The following is a 20,402-nucleotide window of genomic DNA, read 5'->3' as shown; positions in this document are numbered from 1 at the left end:
ATATATTGTATAAATAGCCTTTGACTATGGACCCTGGATACAGTCATTTACATAAAAACAGGTTAAGGTTTGGCAGAAAATGAAATGCATTCAGATTTTGTTTGTTTGCGATTTTCATAATAGGGCTATCACTGATTGATGGCTGTTTAGGTTGAAACGTGACACAGGATAAATTTTTTTTAAGTGATACTGCAATACATAATTGCACTACAAAACAAAATGAGGTTTGCGTTCCAGCAGAAAATATGATTTCTGACCATGCAAAAAGTTGAGCTCTGAGTGAAGCCTGATTAACCAAATTAAAACAGAGATCTCTTTAGATGGAGATGGTAAAACCACATTCTCATGCAGGTATGCAATAGTATATAAGGGCGTTATACCATTTTATGACATGAATCACCCACTGTACCACACTGAAGATGTGGTAGTGAAGTAGGCTGTCAGGATTCCCATTGCACAAATATTTTTCAGAGCTTTATATCACCTCTGTCTTTAACTGCACCTGCTTTCAGTTTGGTATGCAAGCTCGTACCCTGGATGCAGTTCATTTTACAGACTGACGTAAATCTGTTAAGTGCTTTTCAAAGCAAGATACACAGAAAAGTGTAGAACAGCCAATACCCAAGGCACAATCTGTCTTTCTGATGTGTTTATAGCCAGAAAAGAAATCTCAAAGAAAATCAGAGCAAAATCTTTGTTTAATTTAGCATTGGTTCCTTTCATCGATTTTTAACCAATCAGTTTAAGAATAATGACTGGGCAGAGACTATAGCTGTTTATTGTGTAACTTAGCACCATGTTACATATGCAATTTCCCTTTTTGACATTGAGGTGAGTTTCTTAGTCCCTCTGAGATAATAGCTTTGGTTTCCTGAACCTGCTGTAACTACTGTTATTTTACACCTCTTGACTGCTTTTCCCTGTCTGTTTTAACTCGGTGGCCCATGTGTGTTTGGCACCTAAGGAAATCCTACAAACTAGGGACTTGTGACTAGATTCAGAAATAGTGTGCTTAGAACAAAGCATTACTTATTCACTTCCTCAAAAGTAACAATGACATAAAGCAAATAATGAAAAAAATGAACAGCTATTAATTGTCAGTCTAAAAGTCATATTTTTTCTCTGTAAAGTTCTCTGTGAGCTTTTGAAGCTCTCACTGATTGGAAAAAATCACCTTCTGCCTGTGTTTCCCTGCCAGTTGTCCCACTGACAATTCTCAGACAGTATATGGCTATTCATTTAACACTAATCAAGAGTCCAGGGTCAACATCTTACTTTTGAATTTTAAGACAGTTTATAAAAACAAAGAAACAATCAAAAGGAAAATTCTGAAAAATAAGGACTTTCCATTGTTTTCAGCTCCTCCTTGTACTTTCTTGCTCAGCCTAACTCTGTGGTAAGTATCCATTATAAACAGAAATGTAAGTATGTACCTTAATCAGAAATAGCCACAGACCCTGCCCAGCTTGTCACACTGTCTGCTTCCAAAAATGTTTCAATTCCTCCAATCTGGCCCTAAAAATTCTGTTTTTCAACAGTGCTGTAACCAAGTTGATACTCACCAGGTCATTCACAAGTTATGCAGCCATGAAAATTATGCCGAAGTTGAGTTAGTGTCCAACAGACACACATCTTGTTCTAGCATGCCTAAAGGAGATACTTCCATTTTTTTTCTGTGTTTGGTTAGTAGAGAAGTGTAGAGATAAACTTCATTCATCAGAGTTTTCAAACAGCTGAGAGAAAATGGCAAGCAAGTAGGTAGATAGTAATTGAACTCAAGTCATTTAAATAGGAAATATGAGGTATTTCTTCTTGAGCATGCTTTTGTTGACTTCTGCATCCATCCTTGGCCTTCCTCTCTGAACGAAGTCCTGCCTCTATTCACTAGTGAGATTCTGTCCCATCATTCCCAACTGACTCCCATTTACAGCTTTGAGTACCAGACTGCCTCATTCCTCTTTGTCCGTAAGGTTGACAGTCAGCTCTGGACAAAATTGATCACTAGCGTAATTTTAGTGTGATTCTAGTGTCATCATGTTACTCTTCAGAAGGATTATGCTTCATATAAACTTTCTTTTAAAGAAAGGCTTATGTACCTATGAGAGTTTCATTTAGTTTTAATCTAAGTCACCAATGGTTTCCCTTTGTAGTCAATAGACTATGAGCAGCTCCAGAGAATGATTCCTCTTATTAAAATCCTTTTCTAGTTTCATGCTTACCTTATCTGGAGGTATGTCTCTCATCTTGATGCTTCCAAAGTGTCTAAACCTAGCAGGGAGGCAGGATATAAGATGCATCCCAATTCGCAGCATTTTTTGCATGTTAGCATAAGTGGGCTGCTGGCGGGGGATGCACTTTGAGGCACGACTCTCACACAAGAAGTCTCACCTGCTTAATGGCTACAGATTTTGCTGCAGGGTTAAGTGCTGCACCACCTGTGCCCCTCTGTAGGTCTCACCCAAAGGAACCTGCTGTGTTGAGAGACAAATATGCTGAAATGAAATATTCTAATATCAAGATGCAAATCTCCATCTTCAAAATTTGATACACAAACCAGGTTTGACAGACAAAGAAGTTTGACATACCAGCTCTTTAAGAAAATTGCTACAGACACACCTACTTAGGGAAACTTTCTTATTAAGAAGTTTTGAGTCCTGTCATATCACACAAGCAACATTTTCATAGGAATATCAGGTGTCACTAACACAACTAATTTTATCAACAAACATTCTCACTGAATATGAAATCAGATTTGTTGACAAATTTATTTTTATCAAGCCCTAAAAACATTTAAAGCAGTGGCTAGATTCCTTTCTCAATTTTTTTATAAGTTGCAATCTTTCCCAACTAGTCAGTGAAGGACTGGTGTCAGGCTGGTCACAGCATAACCACCACAAAGTCACACTGCTACTTCAAGTTTTTCTTTTACTGGCCACGTTTCTATTCCACTGTTTGTCATTCTAACCTAATCAACTTTTGACTCACTGGTCAACTCCAGCTGTACCTGACAGATGTCCTGTAGCCCTAAAAGAGTCAATCCTTCCAGTTTCATGAAAGTCCTCATCCAGAAGGGTGAGGAAGATCCCGTTAGTGCCCTTACTGAAGGGCAAATGCCCACATAAGGTGATCCAAAAAACCCCACAAATGAATAAGTTGTGAATGTCTGGAGCACATAAAAGTTTCATACAGAGAACACACCCCCTACCTGACCCCCCAAAAATGCAAACACGAGACACAAAGACATTAGAAATCAGCCTTCATTAGCTCTGGTTCTCACAGAACTGCTCTCAGACCAGCACACTATGACCTCTTCTCTAGTTTCCTGACTTTTTTCAAAACAGGTTTTCTTAAAAACATTACTGTACTAGTAACTGCAAAGTATTGCATCATTCCAGTAACATACACCTACACCGTCTTATATTTTTCCAGCTACACAACTGATATTTATGGAAACATTATGCTTTTTCTGCATCATTAATGTCATTGATAAAGTTACCATCTCCAGGGATTGAAGTCTTTTTTAGGATTCCTTTTATTTCTAATGTTCCTTGAACTCCTTTGTATTATCATTGCATTGCTGGCCACATATTTCCTTCACAACCATTCAATTAAATATGGAATTTTTATTTTATAAATTTAATTGCTATTAATTTGTCTTCTGCATCTTTTCATGATTTTTATACAGATTGTTAAATTCTTGCCATCCCTTCATTACTGAGGCTGAACCAAATCCATACTAAAGTTATTGTTTTTCTGTAGAAAGCTGTTTTCATAGTCAACAATCATTTCTTTTCAAATTGATATTTGAACTTATTTTTAATTTTAAAAATCTCTCATGCCAATGAAGTTTTATCTTAGTATTCCTTGCCATTAAGACACTGTAAACCTTTCAAAACATCAGGAATATAACCAAATACATATCCTTTACTTACTGAAACCTTCTCATATTTGCACACACTGAAAGTATTCAAGCTGTTGTTACTGGTCTTGTAGAAGTCCATTCTGTGGACAAATGTCATATGGCATGGCACAGAGCAAATGAGACATTCATTTTTAAAGATCTCTATGGATGGAGATCAAAACTCTCATCAGTGGCACCAAAAGTTGTCAAAAGGTAAGAGAGAGCACCTTACTGATAAACAAATCTCTCTTTGGTTATAGAAGAATATTAAGTATAGCTAGGCTGTTTTTAAATTTTTTTTGTTTTCTGAGGGGAAGAGTTTATTGAGTGATTAAAAAAATATGTTTTGCTCATAATATTTATAAATTATATAAAAAACTTTGAACAGTGAAGTGACAGCATTTCATTTAAAGTTATTCAGGGCAATAAAATCTAAAGGTTACTTCAAGGAATTGCTGAAAGATCTCATTATTAAAAATAAAACTGGCAGAAAAAAACTGAGTATTGATAAATGTAAACTAATGCACATGAAAATAATGAAACTTAAGTATTGATAAACAGTAAAATACTGAAAGTAAATAGCTCTAAATTAGTTATTAGCATTCAAGAAAGATGCCCTGGATTTTTGACAAATAGCATTTGGAAAACATCAAATCAGTGCAAGTGGGAAGAATAGAAGAAAACCTGACACTAAACCATAAAATAACAGAAGATCCATTTTATTAGTGTACTGCTTCTTGACTACTGAGATGAGGCTACAGTGTGCCATCCTCAACATCCCATCCCAACAACAAAAAAAAAAAGGTATAAGCTAAGGAAGACATAGAAAGATGTGCAAAGGACAGTTATGGTTATGTCACACAAATAATCAGAGATACCTCTGCTTCTGTACAAGAAAAAATATGGGACTTAGAAAAGAAACAAATCCAGATCAATGTAAGAGTGAGGATTGGTGTAAGATTATCCATTACTTTTAACCATGCAGGAAGATGAGGGCACTCATAAAGTGTTAAGCAGCTGCTTTAAAGCAAACAAGAGGAAGTGGGCTTTCTGGTTTTTCGTTTTTACACACTGCATAATTGAACTGTCAAACTCATTGCCACATGATGTTTTTCTGAGGCCAAAAAACTAAGGTTCAAAAAAGCATTTGACAAGCTCAGGGAAGAGAAAAAAAATCTACCAGAGCTATAAGGCAAGATGGTCTGGATACAGCTTTGAAAAGATTAAATTTTTGACTACTGGAAGCTGAAAGAACGCAGCAGAGAAAAGATTACTCTGTATTTGTCCTTTTTCTTTTATGCATTCCTAAGCAAGCACAACTTGGCATCCTCAGAATTGGCTACGCTGACCTTTGCTACATTAAAAAAAAAAAGTTTAAAAATGCCACCAAAACTTCTCTCTTCCCCTTTTTTTAAAAGCAAACAAAGAAACAAAAACCCAAACAAACCCCAAACCCCAACACACTGCCTTGGTAGTATCTGCAGTATGCTTTTCAATTTGAATTAAAGCAGGAAATTTTTTATCTGAGGCTACCTCCACAAATGGATTAAACCTCAAAAATCCCATTTTGTTGAAATAAGTGAAACAGATAAAGTAACCTGGCTAAGCCAAAAAACAATTCCTTGAAAGAGCCAAAATAAATAACTCTTATCTCCTTGTTTTCAGTCTTATGTTTATAACCTCAATATTGTCCTTTTCTTTCAATCTTTATTGATGAGATGATTGGCTGAATTTGTACGCACACACAGAGCTCTTAAATGAAATGCCAGATGTGTAGGAGGGTCTGGTGGTCCCTCTGAGGAGAAGGGGTTTGTACCAATACCATAGCCAAGTTCTTGCTACCTATTACAAATCTGCTATTAAGAAACCAGGAACTGTAGGATTCAAATTTCTCTGTATGAATTTTACCACCTACACCCAAATAATTGCTTCTGATGATCTGCCACCAGTGAAAAACCTACAGCCTAGCAAGGGGAAGCAGCAAGACAAGCCTATAAAATTGCTGATGAATACAGACTCACCAAGAAAGTTGTAAATATTTCTTTAGACTACAGCCATGCCTCAACAGTATGCTCAGATTAATCGCCAGTGTAAAAGCTCCAATCAGGTTAATGTCTCTGGTTAATCTGAAAGGCAAAACAAAGGGCTGGCTCTGGCAGTAAGGCTGTGTGTTTTATATTGATTCCTTTGTGTGACAGAGAGAGATCACCAAGGGATTGCTTTCACAGACAAAATATGTCTCTGGCGTATCTAAAAAGGTCTTAATCCACTCAGAGTGGGAATATCAACCCTGAAAGCACACATGAGTCTGTGAAGTAGCTATACCACCTTGAAGCAGCTGGGGAGCTAAGCCTAGGCAAAAGATACTTGTTGGTCTGGCATGCCAGCAGGAGACCCACTCATCACAAAACAAATTTAAAGACATTTGAGGAATTATGTGCTCTTTGTGTTGCTATCCATTTTATAGTTTCACAGCAGAAAGAACTGGTACTCTCTGCTGTACATTAGTAAGTACATAAAAATTCAGTCAGTTGAGAAATATTGGAGTTTAATTTTCAATTAAAAAGGATATGTTAGTGTATGTCTCCACCCCCAAGCCTTCACTTTGAGAGACAGCTTTACAGGTTATTTTCATTAAACTTAAAATGAATTATTTAAACTACATAAATTCTGCTGCACAATTGGCCCGTATTGAAAAACTCCAATATTGGAAAACTTGGGAGTCTGTAAAAAGTCAAGAATCACTGTCCACAAGCTATGATAACTCTCTTGAGTACACTTGTGTTTGAACATATTTATAATAATTTGATTTCATAAGTAATGTTTAGGGAAAAAAGCTGTGAAGAGGTAAAGCGCTATGACATTTTAGACCTTGGCAGAATCTCTGCATTTTTTTTTCTTGACTATCAAAGCCTGTGTGTGAAGTTGCCAGAGATGTTGCATGGTGGCATAAACAGAATGCAGCACAACTGAAACAGCTGCTCAAATAATTTCCTAATCACAGTTTTTAAATAATTGCTGTAGTTATTATTTATTACTGCAAGTATTTTTGCAGAAAGTATAAATTATTTACTTTGCCGGGTATAAAAGATGTGTCTTTTAGAGATGGAGCTGTGCCACTGCTCACTGTCATAGGGAAATACTTTGCTTGAGGTTCTTTTAAAGAGGGTAAAAAGACTGAAACCCACCCCCCCCCCCAGTAATATAGCTTATTTAGAAACAGAAGTAAGATCACGAAACCATGGAATGTGAAATGGTATGTAAATAGAGATTTCAAATTATACTGTAGCACAGAAGAAATTCAGATAGCTAATAAAAAATGTGCAAAATAATTGTCATATACCTACATATACTTGTTATAAAGCAGTCAAAACTGTGTTTTGACAAAAAAATTGTTACTGTGTGCTGTATGTACTACAATATAGCCAGCACAACATGGCATAACAGATCATTAGTAACTTTGGTCTGTAGTATATATGAGTTACTATACATACAGTAAACGTATGTTTGAAGTAAACCAACTTGTTTTGAAGCATTAGCTACAGAAAGACCTTCAACGGATTTAACTCTAAGATTATTTAATTGTTCCCACTGAAACAAACTGGTATTTAAGTTTGTTTTCAATTTCCCCCAGATCTCAATTTTTTCATACATACTTCTGTTATGAATAACTTCCGGTATGGAATTAGTAACTTTTTATTTCATTGAAGGGCTCTTTTCTTCAGTAATTTTTCATCTTTAGCCAGGAAGACTGAAGAGCTGATGCTGGAACACTTACTTAAATGATTGTAAGAAAATTATTTTAATCAGTGGTATGGAGCAAGGTGAGATAAAAAGATTGAAGTTAACTACTCGGTAAGAAATTTAGGCATTTACAAGAAAGCCTAGAATACTTTGTAGCCTGAATTCACAACAACAACAACATAAAAACCTGCATTCATCTGCTGCCTCAACACACTAATTCCTAATAAAGGAATCTGACCTGATCTGATCTGATAAACACCCTCAGAAATATACAGAGGTATACAGGCAGACGATCACAAGTAAACGTCCATCAGCTGGACTGCATTAAACAACCATGTGTTTATTTCCAGTCCTTGAGTGGCACCAATATACCTCAATTTAAAGCAGATACAAGTGGCTAGGAAAATGTATGCAAATAAGTTGCACAGCAGCTCTTAAAGCAGTAATTGGTTCGATTTCTGATCATCTGACCGCACAGTTGTAAACAATCTTTTTAAAGCAGCGGTGTCACTGCAGCTGCAACATGCTCTCCACATAATAGCACCCTATTATGGAGCACTCACACATAAAATGAATGATGAGTATCTGCTTCCCTCCTTGTCCCAAGGGATACTAATCATGTCAAATAAAAATGCTCTGCTTAAACGGATAAAAATGGTTATCAGAAAAAGATTTTGCATGTGTTACAAAGCACAGGACTCCTAAAGATAGTACAGCCCTTTACTATATGGAAATAATAGCTTGTCCAGAAAATATATTTGTACGTTTGGATGTAAATTAGAATGATATAGACATATCGATAAGAATGATGTAGCATTTAATTGCTCATTTATGGTGAAGAAAGTTTCACAGCATTTAATAGCTATGAACCTTTTAAAATTAGCAGAGCCTGAAAAGCTTCTAAGCTATTTCCCCTCCATATTGGCCATTTTAAACATCTCCCCTTCTAGTTCACTGACCCTGCATACATTCAGAGAGTCTGAGACATAACATCAGCCTTAGGTTCCTCATCTCACCTACGTCCCTGGCAGTTTGGGGTCAGAAGTACTTGGCAGTCAAGTACCTACATATTTTATTGAATCTGTGTTGGCCACAGAGGTGAATCTGCAAAACACATGTCCTCTTCCTAAGCATCCTTACTGTTTGTGCTTTCCTCATAGCTAATACTGGATAACTTACATTATGTTAACATCAGTTCCAAATTTGATCTTTACCCTAAAACCTTGACTTGGGGGGCCACATTTTGTTTTCTATTTTTACTAGGTTACCAAAAAAAATGGAGCAGGCAGTGGTATTTCAAAACTCCAAGGTATTAACCCTATTTATTTAATCATGGGTCTTTTGATCTGTCATGTTTTGATTATATTCAAATTTTCATATTGAGAGTAAACATCAAAATAAAATGGAGCACAGTATCTAACTAGTAAATGGATATGACACCCTCCCCACTCCCCAAGCCAAAGTTTTGCATAAAAACAACCAAAGATCTAGCAAAGTCAGTTGCAAAATAAATCTTATCCACCATTAGCTCCTGAAGGCAGTTCCCATGCAGACTTCAAGCCATTTGCAAAACGGAAGCAGCAGACAGTAAATGAAGGAACTTGGCTTTAAAAGTGTGTCAGTTGGTGAACTACCGAAGGCTACAGACACTGGGGGCTCAATCATTCACTGAAATGCCGGTTGGAGGGATCCCAATGCACCACCTGAGGCTGAGCTGCCTGCAGCTTTGAAACGTGCAACAGCTGGTGTAAATAGTGGTACTTAGTTTCTACCTCACTTGGAGGTGAAATCTTCACTAGTAAAAATTTTGATACTATTCTTGGGCAAGGTTGAAGGTGAAAATTAAGTAATCACATTTAAATCAAAAGTACTTGTTCATTAAAATGTTGCTTCAGTTAATAAACATTCATTTTTTCCCCCCTCAGTCCTATTCTACATTTTCCTCTTTTTCTAGTATTATCTAGGCATTTGTTTTAAAATTCAGTCTCATTAAAACTTATGCATAAAGTATAAAAACATTCTTCTATCTTACTGACACAATCAGTGTAATTTCTGAGGGCAATATTTCATTGAAACTTAACAAAATTCATAATCAAGGTGAAAACTTATTTGAATAGTTTATTACATCCTTGATTTGTTATAAATAATACTCTTAGATTCTACTGCTTTCATCCCTGTCATGCAATTCTAATATTCACTGCTGCAATAAATTAGGTCTTATAAACAACAAAGCATCATAAAACAAATTCAAGAGATGTTATAAATAGGGAACAAAAGGAAATTATTTAGTGCAAGCTTTTTGAGTATAAACCCCTTGACACATGTTGTAACCAGCCAGTTAATAATTGCTTTGTAAATTGTTGTAAATCTGAAATGAAGCAGGGGGGATAAAACTAACAAACAAGTCATAAAGTACAATTGTTACTTGTTTGGATTATTATTGCCACTGCCAACCAAGTTGAAAATCTTGTAACAAAGAAACTGTTTTTATATTTCCTCCAGTGTAGCTATTACACTTGTGCTGGAAAATACATATAATCCTTATCAATAAATATTGTGTCACACAAAATATATGCTTGCGCAGATGCTGAATATTTACAACACCAACATGCCACAAATTTAACACCACTCTCATCATATACTACTCTCTCTCCCTTATTCACCCAGAATGCATTTTCTCAGGCTGGACAGAATACCTAAGGGATGTTAAAAATCAAGTGGGCACAGGAATGGGTGCCATCATCACTGCATCATGCTATAGTGCAGGAGCTCTCTTTCAGAATGAAGAGGACATACAAAGATAACTTTAAACAGGAACCTCTTACAGAAACAAAGTTTGGCAAAGTCCCGAACAACTGGTAACAGATTATCTAAAGGACAAAGACCGGCAATCTTTATAATGGGCCCTGTTACCGTTTTTAGCTGTAACATTCCTGACTTTTCACGAACATGTTACTTAACTATAAATTTTCTTTCAGTGTTATGGCTTGACAGATCTTCACCATTAACTTGCAGCCAAAATGTCATTCCATGTTACATTGCCAACGTTATGACACTGAGCTAATTTGTCCCTTGTATTGTATGTTCAACACAGAGCCAGAATTCATGAACAAAATGCTTTCTTGTCTCACAGTTATTTCCCAGAATTTGAAATAGCTTTTATAGCTAGTGTTCCCAAACTGGAAGCATAATAACGAAATGGAAAGAGAGAATCAGAAAGATAGAGTCAGCTTGTTTAAAATGTAGCTCATTTATGGGCACTCACTTGGTGCCAGTAAACTTTATTATTTAAAACAAATATCCAGCTTTGTACTTTTAACGATTTTAAGTTACTTATTTTGTATTCTTAAAAAAATATTTAGTTGCTCTAAAAAATGTGAACATTATAAGTACTGTACTTGTACTTGTGAACATTATAAATATTGTACTTGTAATGTATTCTCCCTTTCCCCCACCACGAAGCTCCCACCAAATAAAACATTCAAGTTCTGTCACGCAAATACGTGTATGCCTCACCTGAACATCTCTTATCTTGGCTTCATATTACTCATAATAAAAAGGTATTCATTGAATCTTTCCATTATTATCGACAGATACGAACAGTTATTGCACTTCATTTTTTTATCACACATAGAAACAAGATTCCATTACATTTTTTTTAAGAAATGCAAATTCTGAACATTTTTAGAGTGTTAAATAGTCTCAGGATAGACCTCAGATAATAACTCACGTAATTTTAGCAAATCTCTAAAGCAACTTTTACCTAGTATTTATTATGCATATGCTTAAATTCTAGGACAAATTTTAAGCATGAAAATATCATGGAATACTGTATAAATGTGGAGAAAATTAATTTCAGAGAGTTTGATGGAAAATCAATGGACAAAAAGGTAAATATTTCAGAAAGTGACATATTTAGCATAAATTGAACTGAAAAGGTTCACAACTTTGGAATATGTTTCTGTGCTCTCCTAGCTGATGGAGGATTGCTAAACTGTGGTATGAGTCATGACGAGCTGTCTGAACAGAAATGTCTGAGGAATGTTTCACTCATGCCATTTACTCCACAAGAAATTAATTATCTTCATTAGCAAGATATCTAGATAAATCATTACATATACAAAAATGTTTTTACAGGCTTAAATATGCAAAAACCTTGAAAGTGTATTCACATAATAATGACTAATGTCTGCAACCAGAAAAAAAAAGTAATCCACCCTTCCCTCCTAAAACCAAGAAAGGAAAGCAAAAAAAATGACAAATGGAAATAATAAAGCATCTAGAAAATATATCAGGGGATTAACTGTGGCAATTAATGACCTGTTCGGCATCTCCCCAAGATGAAAGAATGAAAGATGAATGTTCAACAGAACTTTTTTTTTTTTTACCTTGAGCTAAAGGTGCTTAAAGAAGGCACAAATTCAATGCAGCAAAACCATAACCAGTCACAGAAGAATGCTATAAGCCACTTACAGGAACGAGGAATTTTTTTATTTCTTCCAAGGCGTGACTCATACGAGAATATGCCTCCCCAGGTGGAGCAAACACTTCAATTAATACGTGAAGCTCATCACTCAAGTGCGCGTATTTGGCTTCTCCACTTTTCCTTAGTTCTTCCTCCTATGAAAAAAAGGTGGGGTTTTTTTTAGAACTGGGAATCTACTAATTTTGCATTGATTTAGCATTTATAGAGAACATGACAAAAGGATATAATATAAGCAGACTTCTAGACCCTTTGAGAAATAAGTCTAGTACAAGCCACTTAAAGATTTAAAAATCAATTTTGAGTGGTTGAATGACAAAACTAGCATAATTATAATCTACAACAGATTTTAATCAGCACAGTGAAAAAATGCTAAATACTGCAGAAGCAAATACTGAAATATTAAATCCATAATGGAAATGCTGCACTAATCTGTCTGAATCTTAGCTGTTCACAAAAAAATAAAATAAAGATCCATTTACCATTTTGAAGCACTTTAATAAATGCTATTGTTAATTAAAGTCTTTAAGTTATTTAATGAATATCTGCAGGCTGTACATTTTGGAATTGCTAAAGCAAATTATGCCCTAGCACTTCTATTTAAGCCACGAGGTCTGAGTTTTCATCCTAGTTCTGATATATGGTACCTATGCAATCTAGTGTACACTGGTTAAGATGGTGATACACCTCACCTAGATTTATCTTGACAATCTTTGGGTCCCAGTTTTCCAGCTATAAAATAAGCCTAATAATCCTACTTTATGTTAGAGTAATGTTCTGAAACGTCAATCCACTTTCTCATACAAGGCTTTGAGATAGTGAATGTAAATTGTAATACACATTCATAGTAGTTACCTCTGCATAAAAAGCGAAGATATAAAATAGTGATCATGTTAATGGCACTGACTATGACAACATAATGAAAAATGTATGTCATTACTACACAAGATAGCAGTAAGTAATGCTGAAGAGATGAGTTGAAAACTCAGTCTTCAAAAATATTTTGAGTATTGTAATTTTGAAGAAAATATGTATGTATAGCTGCATTTTATAGATGGAAAACATAAACACAGAAAAAGAAGTAAACTGATTTGCTTAAAATTGGCTAAGATGTTATAGATTTATAGTATATACTAAAATAACACTTTATGAACATTTACATATCTAAGATATAAAAATTGTGACAATAGATTAAAATTCTTATTTACATAGCTTATTTAATTCTGCATTAACTTCACTTATTTTATCCTTGCCTAATTTACACCAGTGCTTGACACCAAAAGTATTTGCATGATGCTGTGCTTCAGACAATATGCATCTAGTTCTTTTTATCTACAGTAGAAGATCCAGGCCAAGGACTTTCTGATTTTTCACAGAATACATGATGGTTACATTCTTTACCTCCAGAGCCCTTGATCTGACTCCATGATAAATCAACGTTTTGCAGATGATGTAAAATCATAACTCAATAAATGTGACCCATGATTTTATTTTAAAAAGTTGAAAATTGGCATAATTGTTTTCAACTAGAAACTAAAAATTAAGATAAGCAGCACAGATTGGTAGAATATTTTTATCTTTACAGTTAAAGTATCTTTGGCATTTTAGTTTATCATTGAAATCTCATTGAAATGTCCAGAGCAATGTCCAAACCAGAGAAATGTCCAAACCAGAGCATAATATAACAGTCTATGATGAGATGTAACAGTACTTTTCAGTTTTCTGGAAAAGAACAATTGATTGCAGATTCTGGAATAGTTTGACATGAAGTATTTCAACAGAATTAAGATTTAACAGATATGAAATGATATCCTAATAATTGCTGAAAGTTTCTTTCATACTGCTTTTTTACGATTCTTTAAAAAAACACCAGAAAGCCCCAAAAGTTGTCTTTCAGGAAAAGACTACCAACAAACTTTGTAAAAATATAAAATGGTACTTTTTTTCAAATGTAGAAAAAGTAAAAAATAATGTTTGGCTCATTATTTTGATGAGGATTTTACACAGCTAAGACATCAGTAACATGATTTTATAATGCAGACCTGTCTTACAGAAAGTTAGGTATATGTTTGTGTGGTGGTAACAATGGTAACAACATTTCTCTTTCATTTTCTGAACAAACTCAGGAATTCTTAAAACACATAATTTTATAAACTTCTTCCTAGGTTCAGCACATGCTTTCTGTCACTATTCAGCTGTTAGAAACAGCAGGCCAGGACTGTGAGATCCTCATCATTTCTTTCTGAGGATATCTAATGATGTTTTTTCTTGTGGAACATATGGGGTTAAAGACTGAATTTTCACAGAATACCTCTGCCCACAACACGGTAAAATGTGAAGAAACTGCTTCTTTTATTGCAAGTGTGTGTGTTGATAGAGAGAAACCAAAACCACTTCAGGAAAAATAATGAAGAGTAAGAACTCATAGACCATAGACTGAGTATTTTAGGCCTGAATGCAGCCTTACATTTAATTGTATGTCAGACATCAGGCATCTAACAAGCTGAACAACAAACATAACTCACACTGTTGAGGAGACACTTGTCGATAAGGAAGGCTACACCTACTGGCAGGTAATACAGCTTTCTAAGTGCAGTACAGAAGAATGGGATCTCCCAGGAGCAGGTGAAGTTGGGCAACACCTTTATAAGTCTTCATTAGCAAGCAGCACAGCCCAACTGCACAGCAAAATGGTCAGTGTTGAGGATCCAACATCCACACCTACTTATATTTAGGATGACAGCACTACCCCTCATCTAGAACTTCAGTGGGTTTTGCTTCCTGCTAGTTGTAGCGTGGTTGCACAGAATTCCCATTAGAAGTAAGAGAGCCTTCTTGGAGCCCAACTTTGGCTTAGTTTCATAGGACAGCAGTCCAGTTCATGTCCCGTGATCTCTGCTCACTGTAAGTAATGATTTCCCAGTCAGTGGGAATGATCAGGAGGCTCTCCTCTAAACTGCGCTTCTGATTCAAACTAAAACACTAATGAATAAACACCCCATGTAGTACTGGTAAGGACTGAGATGGATTATGAGACTTTCTAGCATCTGCTACATGAAGGCAAAATGAATGAGATTATAATAAATCTATTTTATATGGTGTTATTTATAAGGTTATATTGGTGCTGTTGGCCTTGCAAGATTCTGCACCCCTAAAGGTCTCTAATGCACCTGTCCAATTACCTGTGAACTTTGTCTGTTTCTCATATAATTCTGCCTTAATCACCTGTGTGGGGTCCAGCTATTGCCCATGGTGCTGTCTGTTACTTCTGCCAGATTCTCACAGCTTTTTATGCTCTACAATTCCCGATGTCATGTCCACCAGTTTTCCAGATCCTGTTCAGCTTGCACAGCTTTGGCCAGGGTCTACCTACCAGCTCAGTTGTTTGCCCACAGCCCTAGTGCGGGAATTGTAACTGCTTAAGCCTACTTGTGTAGACATGAACTGAATCTCAGTGAAAGACAATGTGCACTGACAGCCTGATGGATTCGCTGTAGAGAACTACCCTGAAAACAATCAAAATGCAGTTAAGTCTTAAGCACTGGATCTTAGGAAAAAAAACCAACAAATCTGGGACCTGTTCAGTTCTGATTTATAAAATGAATGGAATTGATTCCCCAGGTGTCTGGATCAGTGATGGCAATCTCTCTTAGTACTGACCCTCAGGTTAATAATATGGTTCTTATTTACTACACGATGATGATGTTTAACTTTACTGTGGGTTGAGCACAGCACACCACCCTCCAGAGACAATTGCTCCCTCATCCTGATCCTCTTCCACTGTCTTCTGCATGCTAATTCCACTTATCTCTTGAGACTGACAGTATCACATTCCACACCCAAACCCAGCTCCCTTCACGCGACATGCTTCAGGCTTCCTTCATCTGCATCTGCTGCCTTACAGCATCTGTCACATGGTGCTGAAGTCCACCTGCACTTAAGCTGATGCATGGCTCCATAACCCAATCCTTCATAAAAGAAAACAGATATTTTGAAACACCTGCTGTGTTTTATAATTTCCAGTTGACCAAAGCAGGGAAAATGAATTATAAAACTATAGCAGAAATCTGAGGAGTACCGACCTCTACAAAAGTGAAGCATATGAGTGATAAGAACATAAAGGCCAAGAAAAATTATGAATTATCTCTGGATGAGAAAGCAGCCTTACAATTTTAAAAGGATGTGTGCTGATAGAGAACTGATTTCTGGCTGGAACCTCAGCCAAAATGCTTGAATAAAACTACTGGAAGGAAGTTGAAAGAAAAAATGGAGTTTGCATAGCAAACAAAATTACACAAACCAGATTGATGAATAAAAAGTGTCCTCATAAAATTGAAATAACAGAATATCCAAGAATAATAGAAGAGAAACCTGCAGCATGAATTGTGTAATCTCAGTCATAAATTTCATCAGTACAATACACAGAACTTCCTATAATGTAACAAATACAGCTATGAAAAGAAACAACAGGTACTGGAACAATATAAGAACTGCAGTGGATTTCATATCTTGCAAGAATTTGCAAATAAAAGCATAGCACAGAGACTAAACAAAGATGATAATCACAGCGCTGTTGCTACAGAGGCATTATTCATAAGATCAATGGACAATGTTACAGAAGAAAATTAATAAGCATACAGCTTGACATGCAAAACTATTAATTTTCAATCTTCAAATAAATGCAAAAATCAAGATGTGGTCTGCAACACTGTAGTAAAAGTAACAAGTGAACTATACTGTAACAAGTAAATCAGAATAGATATAATTTCTTGGTGGTACCTGTTTTGGGGTTAAAAAGCTTTCAGGTCCTAGGTCCCATCAATGGAGAAACAGAACAAAAGAAAAAGAACAATTTGGGAATGGATGAGGTGGATTGGGACAGTTCTCAGCAGAGTACAGAGCGAAGCTAAAAGGGCTTAGCCATCACTTGACTCTTGTTTCTAAAGCAGTTATTCTCACCTCAGGAAGAAGAATAAAGAAGGTGGAGATGGTGAGTACATGAGGAGAGCTCATAGAGCAGAGCTAACGGAGTGGCTGTACACCGTCTGCAGTCAGGCACAGAGACCCCATAATGAAATACAGGCATGTAGAAAGAACATTGCTTACAACAGAGGAAATTTTTGGAGATACAGGTGACAACAATTATCTTTCTATACTTGATGCATCATTAAAATTCTCAGTTATTTTGGTGAAATGGAGCAGAGATTTGTATATATTCAGTACTGCCTTGGGCAACAGGTCCTTCAGTTCAAGAGTGCTTTATTTCCTGATGCTTTTCATAATGAAATACAACAACATCTTAATGGCAAAGATGTACTAAGCTGTACCTAGATCATATTTTTGTTTAGATAGGTGAGAACGAAAACAAAGACAAATCAGTAGAAGAATGCAATGATAACACAACCATTGAATCACTATTAAAAGAGCCTGAATGCCTGGGGTAAATGTCAGATGAACAAAAAATATAAATTCTGGGAAAGAAAATAAATGTTTAGGAGAAAGTTTAACACATTAAAGTCGTATGTGCCAAAACTGAGGCTACAAGCAGGGACTGCTGTAACCATTACCTGCCAGAAAACTGATAGAGCAGAGATAGAGTTCACAAACCTACAAATGTTCCTACACTTGTACAAATCTAACCAAAAGCTAAAATGGCATAGGTAAGAATCACCTGGTCATTAGACAACTGCTGCTAGAACTAAACAAGCCAAAGATGTTCAATGAATATAACCAGCGTATTGCAAGTTTGCAAAGATAATGCAGGAAATCAAACATCCTCAAGAAATGCACAATTACCATATCTAAAGACGCTACCTAAGAAGATTATGTTAATCTTAAAACTTATGAACACAACTAGGGACCACTGCATTCAGGGTGCCTTCAGATTCAGGAAGAAGACTTTGCCTTAATTAATGAGAGTACAAAATGTCATGCTTTTATTTATGAGAAGTTAATTACCAATTTGTTGCAACCAAGTTACAGAGTAGGTTGTTTGAACTCCCACACATTCTCACTATGGGCAAAAACATACCTTATACAAAGTTGTCTTTTTTTTTTTTTTTTCTTAGTAAAGTTGTAAAAACCTAATCAAAGAGTTATTAGCAGTCTAGTACCATACTAACACTTGCAGCTCCAATTACATGCAGGTAAAATGACATATACACAAACTATCTAGTGTCTGACCATTTCCCTAGTGTTATGCTCACCCTTTCACTGCCCTGGGGGGTCCTAAGGTTAATGGCTTCTGCTGGCAGGGGTGGGGCATTGCTGTGAGTTAGCAGCACCTTCAATTCTTTGCTACAAGACATACAATACCGATAATGACAATTTCTTCCTCCTCTCTCCGGGAACTATTTGGGGCAATTTTTAGGTTTGTGAACATGCTACATAAATTACTCTTTCTCCATCGTTTTGCAACTCCATTCCCTATCCAAATTTGCTATATATGGTAAGATTTATATATGCTGTGTACTTTTTCTTTGCTCTCTTTGTTACTCATAAAGTGATTTTACCCAGCTACCAAGGCTGCACTCCTTTAATGACCAGTCACTGACCTTGCTGCTAAGTCCCTGCTTACAGCCCTGGAGCCTTCTTTATCATCCCATGCCTTTCCTCTCAAGGCCTCCACTTCCACCCCACCCCTGTACTCCCCTATGCTTCAGTTTTATTCTAGGGCCATAGCACCACCCTCTACACAGAATAACAACTTATTAATGCTATCTATTAGTTACAAGTATAGTACAAATTCAGGCAAAAGCTAAAACAACATAGGTAAGAATCACTCAGCCATTAGACAACTGCTGCTAGAAGTAAGCAAGCTTGAAGGGAGCCGGGGGCAGACCAAGGCCAGCCCAGAGCAAGCCTGGCAGGTTCCAAGCTCTGTGCTGCTGCCTTAGCACAAAGCCTGCAGCCTGCAACAACTGACAGCAACACCATATTTAATGAGATACATGTCAGTGGAAAGAAAACATAAATTACTTAGTGCCTTTGCTGAAGAGGTCTGAAAAATACTCCTGGGATACAGAGATTGTTTTTTCAGTTACAAATGTCTAATTTTCAACCTAAATACACACCTAGATGAGGCCTGCTGCTTTCAATGCGCTCCCTAGTTCAATCAGCAGATTTCAATGTTAGATTATACACGTGACTATCTCAGGGCTTAAAAACAATCATTTGGGCTCTGCCACAGTGTGAGCTATGATTGCTAGAGCTACTGCTGAGGATGAATCTCTGCATAGTGACCAGCAATAAGTAGCACAGACCACATTCCCAAACCTCACCATCGCTTTAGGAAGGACTCCTCACTATGATACAGGGTTTTGTTCAGCTACACCAGGCTGCTGACAGTCAAGTGCTAAATCAACACATTAGAAAGGATAAATACAGTTACCTAGTGATTTAAAAAAATTAGGACTAGAGAGATTTTATAATGGCTGATGACATTGTAAGAACTTTAAGAGCTTACTGTGTCAGAAGTAAAGCAATGAGCCTATGGCACAAGAGAAAAAGACCCTTCAAGCAAAGCAGACATAGCTTTGTTTACACTGCTTGGAGGAAAACATACTTTCTTTTCCTCTGCTATCATTCTTACTTTCTGGAAATCTTTTTACTAGTCCTATTACATCTTTCTAGCTCTATTTATTTCACTGTGTTTGGAGCCAAGTTATCTTGGTTTTATAAATTTTAATGCCTTTTTTTAGAGACAAAGAAGGTGAACAGTCACCTTAAAGTGATACAAATGTTATAGACACTGGAAAGCTCTACTTAATGTTTTAGGTAATTTAGCAGTCTACCTGATGACAAATTAACAGACATCTTGAAAATAAGGTTAACTGCATTCATGCCAAGAATTCTACACATTGACAATAGTAGTAGGATATTTATTTATCTACAATTCTTATTATTCATCAAACATTCATCTTGATATCTGTGAAGTATAAACAGTGTTCTCAATAGCTGTGTTGATTCAAAAATAATATTTGCCATTTAAAATATACAAACAGGAAGATTAAATTAAATATCTATATCCTCTTTTTTTTTTTTTCTTCTCTGTCATTAAGTTTATTATTAATATTATTGGTCCTATGAGAACACAGTTTTTTCTCCAAGGAATAAATAAACAGAATATTTGTATCAAGATTTGCAAAGAGCATTCTGCCTTTAAGTATAGGAACTTGTATGAAAAGAAATGTTTTGAAGTTGTCAAGGTTCTGAATGAATTATTTTGCTATGCACTATTGAACTGAAATATAAGTCAACTCCAGTTGTGTAGTA

General features: G+C 36.0%; 1 protein-coding gene across 5 annotated transcripts in view; it reads right to left on the bottom strand.

Moving 5' to 3' along the window:
* Positions 1-20,402, bottom strand: part of KHDRBS2 (KH RNA binding domain containing, signal transduction associated 2) — a 439,781-nt gene that overhangs the window by 214,949 nt on the left and 204,430 nt on the right. For all 5 annotated transcript variants that reach the window (XR_012622653.1, XR_012622655.1, XR_012622654.1 and 2 more), the window contains exon 4: positions 12,119-12,265. Coding sequence is in view for 2 of the 5 variants with exons in the window: in XM_074819841.1 (XP_074675942.1) it covers positions 12,119-12,265 (147 nt within the window). In the remaining 3 variants the exon portion in view is untranslated. The remainder of the gene's footprint in view (positions 1-12,118; positions 12,266-20,402) is intronic.

This window comes from Strix aluco, chromosome 3 (genome assembly GCF_031877795.1).
Source record: "Strix aluco isolate bStrAlu1 chromosome 3, bStrAlu1.hap1, whole genome shotgun sequence".
NCBI classification, from domain to species: Eukaryota; Metazoa; Chordata; class Aves; order Strigiformes; family Strigidae; genus Strix; species Strix aluco.
This window is presented reverse-complemented; position numbering and strand designations above follow the sequence as displayed.